The 10,384-nt window shown below is 39.6% G+C and overlaps 1 protein-coding gene across 1 annotated transcript; it reads left to right on the top strand.

Moving 5' to 3' along the window:
• Positions 1-236: 236 nt before the first annotated feature.
• LOC147965574 (uncharacterized) lies at positions 237-881 on the top strand. The gene has a single exon (XM_087530510.1). It carries the CDS (start codon positions 237-239, stop codon positions 879-881), a length of 645 nt encoding a protein of 214 aa, XP_087386636.1.
• The last annotated feature ends 9,503 nt before the right edge of the window (positions 882-10,384 follow it).

The raw sequence follows: 10,384 nt of genomic DNA, 5'->3' as shown, positions 1-10,384 counted from the left end.
TCATTTGCGTTGTCTTGGGAAAAACCACAATAGGATGCCGCGGGGAGGCAGCAGTAGCAACGTTCGCGCGGGTACTACTGTTCGTCATTCCGCACGACAGGCAGGACACTCCCCCGGGGCCGTACGTTCCACCACTGCCTCCATCGCCAAATCTGCCCTCCACCGAGCAAATTCTGCGTATGTTTGAGGAAAGACGGAATAATGATCTGATTGAAATTTGAAGAAGTGTGCAAGCTATGGTTGGGCAGAATGGAAATCAGAACGGCCATCACTCCAAGCTGTCAGATTTTCAAAGGACCAAGCCTCCCAGTTTCAGTCAGGTTATTGAACCCTTGGATGCAGACGATTGGCTGCGAACCATTGAGAGGAAACTTGAGATTGCTCGTACTAAAGATGGTGATAAAGTTCCATTTGCAACTCATTATCTTGAAAGCGCTGCTGCCATATGGTGGGAAAATATAAAAGCCATGTGGCCCGCTGATGAAGAAATCACCTGGTCAAAATTCAAGGATCAGTTCCGGAAATATCATATCCCTACTGGAATTATGAAGACTAAGCAGCGTGAATTTCTCACGCTCCTCCAAGGAAATCAGTCTATGGGTGAATATTTGCAAAAATTCAATCATCTGTCATGTTACTCGCTTCATGATGTGGCCACTGAAGAAAGAAAGATTGACAGATTTCCTGGTGGATTAAACCCGCAACTCCGGTGTACTCTCAGTATGTTTGATTTCCCAGATTTCCAAACTCTGGTGAACAAGGCTTTCATTGCTGAAAGGGAGCACAAGCTTGTATCAGATAATTGGCCTGCTAGCAACGACCACAAGCGCAAGTTTGAGCCAAAGAAGGATGGGCAACCTGTGCAAAAGGCTCGTACCTAGCAGCATACTCGGGTGGAATACAAGCCCAATTGGCAACAGGATGTTAACAAGACCACCACTCAAGTCAAGAATGTCGTGACCTACCCAGTGCATGAGGAGCGCCGGCGCAACAATTCTTGCTTCAGTTGTGGGCAAACCGGACATTATGCTAGACAGTGTCCCAAGAACAGCAAGGCGAATGCTCTATTCAGGCCACAAGTCAACTTTATGGAATCATGCCCGAACCAGCAAAACATCACTGGACACGTTCACCACCTCTCCGCAGATGAAGCTCAAGAGAACCCCGAAGTCGTCATTGGTATGTTTTCTGTTAATAACATACCTGCAGTAATTTTATTTGACTCTGGGGCTTCCCACTCTTTTATATCTCAGAGTTTTGTTGCCCAAAACAAATTTCATTGTTCGCTTTTGGGCAAGAATATGCCGGTACAAACCCCGGGATCCTTAATCAAGAGCAATCTGGTCTGCTGTAATCTGGAAATCAATATCATCGGAGTGTGCTTTTCAACTTCTTTGATAATTATTGAGTCTGCTAAGCTGGATGTTATCTTGGGTATGAATTGGTTGACTCAATATCAAGTATGCATAAATTGCGCGACCCGAGAAGTCACTTTGACCAGTCAGAAGGGGAAGACTACCAAATTCTATGCTTGCAGAAGCATACCCAAGAAAGAAATGGTCTTCACCGCTGTGGCTGAATTGGAATTAATTCCTATGGTCAGTGAATTTCCTGATGTATTTCCAGAAGAGCTGCCAAGCATGCCACCAGATCGAGAGCTTGAGTTCGCAATAGATCTTGTGCCCGGAACCGCACCGTTATACAAGATGTATTACCGGATGCCCTCATCAGAATTAGTGGAGCTAAAGAAACAGCTTCATGAAATGCTCCAGAAAGGATATATCCGTCCCAGCTCTTCACCATGGGGATCACCTGCTATCTTCATGGACAAAAAGGATGGAAGCCTCCGCACGTGTGTGGATTACCATCAGCTGAATGATATCACCATCAAGAACAAATATCCGCTGCCAAGGATTGATGACTTGTTTGATCAGCTCAGTGGGGCCAAGGTATTCTCCAAGATTGATTTACGGACAGGATATCATTAGCTCAAGATTAAAAAAGGAAGATATTCCTAAGACCGCATTTACCACTCGATATGGTCTTTATGAATATACAGTTATGTCCTTTGGTCTCACCAACGCCCCTGCCTTCTTCATGCATATGATGAACAAAGTATTCATGGACTTCCTCGATAAGTTCATGGTAGTCTTCATCGATGACATACTTATTTACTCAAGAAGTGAAGAACATCACAAAGAACACCTCCGAGCAGTGTTGCAACGACTCCATGACCATCAGCTATACGCCAAATTTAGTAAATGCGAATTTTGGCTCAAGCAGGTTGGATTTCTTGGACATGTGCTATCCGCCGAAGGTATAGCCATGGACCCAAGCAAAGTAAAGGATGTGCTCGATTGGTTGCCACCCACAACCGTATCACAGATTTGGAGTTTTCTTGGATTAGCCGGTTACTACCATTCTTTCATTGAAGGGTTTTCCAAGATTGCTAAACCCATGACGGAGCTGCTCAAAAAGGATAAGAAGTTTGAATGGACTGATGACTGTGAGAAAAGCTTCAATGAGCTAAAGGTACGGCTGACGATGGCACCTGTGTTGACTCTTCCGGATATCTACCGCAGTTTTGATGTGTACTGTGACGCCTCCAAACAAGGACTTGGGTGCATACTTATGCAAGATAGAAAGGTAGTAGCCTATGCATCATGACATTTATGACCCCATGAGGGAAATTATCCTACTCATGATCTGGAATTGGCCGCGGTGGTTCATGCTCTAAAAATTTGGAGGCACTATCTCATCGGGAAGAGGTGCCAAATTTTTACCGATCACAAAAGTCTCAAGTATATATTTACTCAGTGCTACGTCTTGAGCTTGCGTTGGTTTTCCCCGAAGAGGAAGGGATGATGCAGCAGAGTAGCATAAGTATTTCCCTCAGTTTTTGAGAACCAAGGTATCAATCTAGTAGGAGCCCACGCTCAAGTCCCTCGTACCTGCACAAAGCGATAGCTACTCGCAACCAATGCGATTAGGGGTTGTCAAGCCCTTCACGATCACTTACGAGAGTGAGATCTGATAGATATAATATTTTGGTATTTTTGATATAAAGATGCAAAGTAAAAAGTAAAGGCAAAGTAAAAAGCAAAACAATATTAAAGTGATGGAGATTGATATGATGAGAATAGACCCGGGGGCCATAGGTTTCACTAGTGGCTTCTCTCTAGAGCATAAGTATTCTACGGTGGGTGAACGAATTACTGTTGAGCAATTGACAGAATTGAGCATAATTATGAGAATATCTAGGCATGATCATGTATATAGGCATCACGTCCGTGACAAGTAGATCGAAACGATTCTGCATCTACTACTATTACTCCACTCATCGACCGCTATCCAGCATCCATCTAGAGTATTAAGTTAAAAACAGAGTAACGCCTTAAGCAAGATGACATGATGTAGAGAGATAAATTCATGCAATATTAAATAAACCCCATCTTGTTATCCTCAATGGCAACGATACAATACGTGCCTTGCTGCCCCTTCTGTCACTGGGTAAGGACACCGCAAGATCGAACCCAAAGCTAAGCACTTCTCCCATGGCAAGAACTACCAATCTAGTTGGCCAAACCAAACGGATAATTCGAAGAGACTTGCAAAGATAACCAATCATACATAAAAGAATTCAGAGAAGATTCAAATATTATTCATAGATAGACTTGATCATAAACCCACAATTCATCGGTCTCAATAAACACACCGCAAAAAGAAGATTACATCAAATAGATCTCCACAAGAGAGGGGGAGAACTTTGTATTGAGATTCAAAGAGAGAGAAGAAGCCATCTAGCTACTAACTATGGACCCGAAGGTCAGAGGTAAAATACTCACACTTCATCGGAGAGGCTATGATGATGTAGAAGCCATCCGTGATGACGGCCCTCTTCCGGCGGAGCTCCGGAACAGGCCCCAAGATGGGATCTCGTGGATACAGAAAGTTGCGGTGGTGGAATTAGGTTTTTGGCTCCTGTTCTGATCGTTTGGGGGTATGTGTGTATATATATAGGAGGAAGGAGTATGTCGGTGGAGCACCGAGGGGCCCACGAGGCAAGGGGGCGCGCCCTAGGGGGGGGCGCCCCCCACCCTCGTGGCCTCCTCTTTGATCCCTTGCAGTAGGGTCCAAGTCTCCTGGATCATGTTCGGTGAGAAAATCACATTCCCGAAGATTTTATTCCGTTTGGACTCCGTTTGATATTCCGTTTATCCGAAACAATGAAATAGGCAAAAAATAGCAATTCTAGGCTGGGCCTCCGGTTAATAGGTTAGGCCCAAAAATAATATAAAAGTGGAAAATAAAGCCCAATATAGTCCAAAACAGTAGATAATATAGCATGGAGCAATCAAAAATCATAGATACGTTGGAGACGTATCAGGCATCCCCAAGCTTAATTCCTGCTCGTCCTCGAGTAGGTAAATGATAAAAAGATAATTTTTGTTGCGGAGTGCTACTTGGCATAATTTCAATGCAAATCTTCTTAATTGTGGTATGAATATTCATATTAGAAAGATTCAAGACAAACGTTTATATTGATATAGAAAATAATAATACTTCAAGCATACTAACAAAGCAATTATGTCTTCTCAAAATAACATGGCCAAAGAAAGTTATCCCTACAAAATCATATAGTCTGGCTATGCTCCATCTTCACCACACAAAATATTTAAATCATGCACAACCCCAATGACAAGCCAATCAATTGTTTCATACTCTAACTTTTTCAAAACCTTTTCAATCTTCATGCAATACATGAGCGTGAGCCATGGATATAGCACTATAGGTGGAATAGAATGGTGGTTGTGGAGAAGACAAAAAGGAGAAGATAGTCTCACATCAACTAGGCGTATCAACGGGCTATGGAGATGCCCATCAATAGATATCAATGTGAGTGAGTAGGGATTGCCATGCAACGGATGCACTAGAGCTATAAATGTATGAAAGCTCAACAAAAGAAACTAGTGGGTGTGCATCCAACTTGCTTGCTCACGAAGACCTAGGGCAATTTGAGGAAGCCCATCATTGGAATATACTAGCCAAGTTCTATAATGTAAAATTCCCACTAGTATATGAAAGTGACAACATGTGAGACTCTCTATATGAAGAACATGGTGCTACTTTGAAGCACAATATGTGAGACTCGCTATATCATGGTGCTACTTTGAAGCACAAGTGTGGAAAAAAGGATAGTAGCATTGCCCCTTTTTTGGGCCTTCTTTTTTTGGCCTTTCTCTTTTTTGGGACAATGCTCTATTGAATGATGATCATCACACTTCTATTTATTTACAACTCAATGATTACAACTCAATACTAAAACAAAGTATGACTCTATATGAATGCCTCCGGCGGTGTACCGGGATATGCAATGAATCAAGAGTGACAAGTATGAAAGAATTATGGACGGTGGCTTTGCCACAAATACTATGTCAACTACATGATCATGCTAAGCAATATGACAATGATGGATGTGTCATGATGAACTAGATGGTGGAAAGTTGCATGGCAATATATCTCGGAATGGCTATGGAAACGCCATAATAGGTAGGTATGGTGGCTGTTTTGAGGAAGGTATATGGTAGGTGTATGATGCCGGCGAAAGTTGCGCGGTATTAGAGAGGCTAGCAAGGGTGGAAGGGTGAGAGTGCGTATAATCCATGGGCTCAACATTAGTCATAAATAACTCATATACTTATTGCAAAAATCTAGAAGTTATCAAAGAAAAGTATTACGCGCATGCTCCTAGGGGGATAGATTGGTAGGAAAAGACCATCGCTCGTCCTCGACCGCCACTCATAAGGAAGACAATCAATAAATAAATCATGCTCTGACTTCATCACATAACGGTTCACCATACGTGCATGCTACGGGAATCACAAACTTCAACACAAGTATTCTTTAAATTCACAACTACTCAACTAGCATGACTTTAATATTATCACCTCCATATCTCAAAACAATTATCATGCTTCAATCTTTTCTTAGTATTCAACACACTCAAAAGAAAGTTTCACAAATCTTGAATACCAAGCATATTATTATTAGGCAAATTACCATGCTATTAAGAGACTCTCAAATTAATTTAAGTGAAGAATGAGAGACCAATAGTTTCTTTAAAACAAATCCACCACCGTGCTCTAAAAGATTTAAGTGAAGCATATAGAGCAAAATTATCTAGCTCAAAGGATATAAGTGAAGCACATAGAGCAAAATTATCTAGCTCAAAAGATATAAGTGAAGCACATAGAGCAAAACTACTTAGCTCAAGAAGATATAAGTGAAGCACATAAAGTATTCTATCAAATTCTAATTCATGTATGGCTCTCTCAAAAGATGTGTACAGCAAGGATGATTGTGGCACACTAGCAAGCAAAGACACAAATAATACAAGACGCTCCAAGCAAAACACATATCATGTTGGTGAATAAAAATATAGCTCCAAGTAAATTACCGATGGAAGTGGACGAAAGAGGGGATGCCTTCCGGGGCATCCCCAAGCTTTGACTTTTTGGTGTACTTGGATTATCTTGGGGGTGCCATGGGCATCCCCAAGCTTAGGCTCTTTCCACTCCTTGTTCCATGATCCATCAAAAGAATTCACCCAAAACTTGAAAACTTCACAACACAAAACTCAAAATAGAAAACTCGTGAGCTCCGTTAGCGAAAGAAAACAAAAGACCACTTCAAGGTACTGTAATGAACTAATTATTTATTTATATTGGTGTTAAACCTACTGTATTCCAACTTCTCTATGGATTATAAACTATTTTACTAACCATAGATTCATCAAAATAAGCAAACAACACAGGAAAAACAGAATCTGTCAAAAACAGAACTGTCTGTAGTAATCTGCAGCTAGCGCAAGATCTGGAACCCCAAAAATTCTAAAATAAATTTCTGGACGTGAGTAATTTATCTATTAATCATCTTCAAAAATAATTAACTAAATATAACTCTTCAAATAAAAATGACAGCAGTTCTCGTGAGCGCTAAAGTTTCTGTTTTTTACAGCAAGTTCAACAAGACTTTCCCCAAGTCTTCCCAACGGTTCTAGTTGGCACAAACACTAATTAAACACAAAAAACACAACCAAAACACAGGCTAAATAATTTATTTATTACTAAACAGGATCAAAAGTCAAGGAATAAAAATAAAATTGGGTTGCCTCACAACAAGCGCTATCATTTAACGCCCCTAGCTAGGCATAACAAGCAAGGATAGATCTAAGTATTGCCATCTTTGGTAGGCAATCCATAAGTAGATCTCATGATAGTTTCATATGGTAATTTTATTTTCTTTCTTGGAAAGTGTTCCATGCCCTTTTTTAATGGAAATTGAAATCTAATATTCCCTTCCTTCATATCAATAATCGCACCAACCGTTCTAAGGAAAGGTCTACCAAGAATAATAGGGCAAGAAGGATTGCAATCTATATCAAGAACAATGAAAGCTACGGGCACATAATTCCTATTTGCAACAATAAGAACATCATTAATCCTTCCCATAGGTTTCTTAATAGTGGAATCCGAAAGATTCAAGTTTAGAGAGCAATCATCAAAGTTACGGAAATCTAGTAAATCACACAAAGTCTTGGGAATAGTAGAGACACTAGCACCCAAATCACACAAAGCATAAAACTCATGATCTTTAATTTTAATTTTAATAGTTGGCTCCCACTCATCATAGAGTTTTCTAGGGATAGAAACTTTCAACTCAAGTTTTTCTTCATAAGGTTGCATCAAGGCATCAACAATATGTTCGGTGAAGGCTTTATTTTGACCATAAGCATGTTGAGAATTTAGCATGGATTGCAACAAGGAAATACAATCAATTAAATATCAACTTTCATAATTAAATTCCTTGAAATCCAATATAGTGGGTTTAGCAACATCTAGATTTTTATTTCTTTCAATCCCACTTTCATCAATTTCATCATTAAGATCTAAACACTCCGAATTTTTAGAACGCCTTCTAGGTAAAGGAAGATCATATTCAGTTTCATCAAGATTCATATTTCAAAATAAAGATTTAATAGGAGACACATCAATAAATTTTAGATCTTCATCTTGATTTTCATAGGTATTGGAAGAACATGCTTTAATAAAGGCATCTTTGGAAGCACGCATCCTAGCGGTTCTTTATTTACACTCATCAATTGAAATTCTCATGGCTTTTAGAGACTCATTAATATCATGCTTAGGTGGAATAGATCTAAGTTTCAAAGCATCAACATCAAGAGCAATTCTATCAATGTTCCTAGCCAAATCATCAATCTTAAGCATTTTTTCTTCAATCATAGCATTAAAATTCTTTTGCGAAGAAATAAATTCTTTAATATTAGATTCAAAATCAGAGGGCATCTTATTATAATTTCCATAAGAGTTGTTGTAGGAATTCCCATAATTATTAGAAGGATTACTAGGATATGGCCTAGGATTAAAATTCCCTCTATAATCGTTGTTACCAAAATTATTCCTACCAACAAAATTCACATCCATAGATTCATTGTTATTCTCAATCAAAGTAGACAAAGGCATATCATTAGGATCAGAAGAAACACTCTTAGTAGCAAATAATTTCATAAGTTCATCCATCTTTCCACTCAACACATTAATTTCTTCTATCGCATGCACTTTTTTATTAGAAGTTCTTTCAGTATGCCATTGAGAATAATTAACCATAATATTATCTAGGAGTTTAGTAGCATCTCCTAAAGTGATTTCCATAAAAGTGCCTCCCGCGGCCGAATCTAAAAGATTTCTAGAAGCAAACTTTAACCCGGCATAAAAATTTTGTATAATCATCCACAAATTCAAACCATGAGTAGGGCAATTACGTATCATTAATTTCATTCTCTCCCAAGCTTGTGCAACATGTTCATGATCAAGTTGTTTAAAGTTCATAATATCGTTTCTAAGAGAGATGATCTTAGCGGGAGGAAAATACTTAGAGATAAAAGCATCTTTGCACTTGTTCCATGAATCAATACTATTCTTAGGCAAAGACGAAAACCACGCTTTAGCACGATATCTAAGCGAAAAAGGAAATAGCTTCAATTTAACGACATCATTATTGACATCTTTTTTCTTTTGCATATCACATAAATCAACGAAGCTATTTAGATGAGTAGCGGCATCTTCACTAGGAAGGCTAGCGAATTGATCTTTCATAACAAGATTCAACAAAGCAGTATTAATTTCACAAGATTCAGCATCGGTAAGAGGAGCAATCGGAGTGCTAAGGAAATCATTATTATTGGTATTGGTGAAGTCACACAATTTATTAGTATCTTGAGCCATCACGACAAACAAGCAAACTAACACACGAGCAAGCAAAAAGCAAACAGGCATAAAGAGGCAAATAGAGAGGGAGGATAGAGAGAGAGGGCGAATAAAACGGCAAGGGTGAATTGGGGGGAGAGGAAAACGAGAGGCAAATGGCAAATAATGTAATGCGAGAGATAGGGATTGTGATGGGTACTTGGTATATTGACCTTTTGTGTAGACTCCCCAGCAACGGCGCCAGAAATCCTTCTTGCTACGTCTTGAGCTTGCGTTGGTTTTCCCCGAAGAGGAACAGATGATGCAGAAGAGTAGCGTAAGTATTTCCCTCAGTTTTTGAGAACCAAGGTATCAATCCAGTAGGAGCCCACGCTCAAGTCCCTCGTACCTACACAAAGCGATAGCTACTCGCAACCAACGCAATTAGGGGTTGTCAAGCCCTTCACGATCACTTACGAGAGTGAGATCTGATAGATATAATATTTTTGGTATTTTTGATATAAAGATGCAAAGTAAAAAGTAAAGGCAAAGTAAAAAACAAAACAATATTAAAGTGATGGAGATTGATATGATGAGAATAGACCCGGGGGCCATAGGTTTCACTAGTGGCTTCTCTCAAGAGTATAAGTATTCTACGGTGGGTGAACAAATTACTGTTGAGCAATTGACAGAATTGAGCATAATTATGAGAATATCTAGGCATGATCATGTATATAGGCATCACGTCCGTGACAAGTAGATCGAAACGATTCTGCATCTACTACTATTACTCCACTCATCGACCGCTATCAGGCATGCATCTAGAGTATTAAGTTAAAAACAGAGTAACGCCTTAAGCAAGATGACATGATGTAGAGAGATAAATTCATGCAATATGAAATAAACCCCATCTTGTTATCCTCGATGGCAACGATACAATACGTGCCTTGCTGCCCTTTCTGTCACTGGGTAAGGACACCGCAAGATCGAACCCAAAGCTAAGCACTTCTCCCATGGCAAGAACTACCAATCTAGTTGGCCAAACCAAACGGATAATTCGAAGAGACTTGCAAAGATAACCAATCATACATAAAAGAATTCAGAGAAGATTCAAATAT

Source organism: Triticum urartu, chromosome 6A (genome assembly GCF_056163025.1).
Source record: "Triticum urartu cultivar PI428250 chromosome 6A, HENAU_Tu73, whole genome shotgun sequence".
In the NCBI taxonomy this organism is placed as follows: domain Eukaryota; kingdom Viridiplantae; phylum Streptophyta; class Magnoliopsida; order Poales; family Poaceae; genus Triticum; species Triticum urartu.
Note: the sequence above shows the minus strand (reverse complement) of the source record. Positions and strands in the feature narration are given on the sequence as shown.

Bases quoted from the DNA above. Each gene is read 5' to 3' on its own strand.
- LOC147965574 (XM_087530510.1), top strand. From the start codon at position 237: ATGGTTGGGCAGAATGGAAATCAGAACGGCCATCACTCCAAGCTGTCA.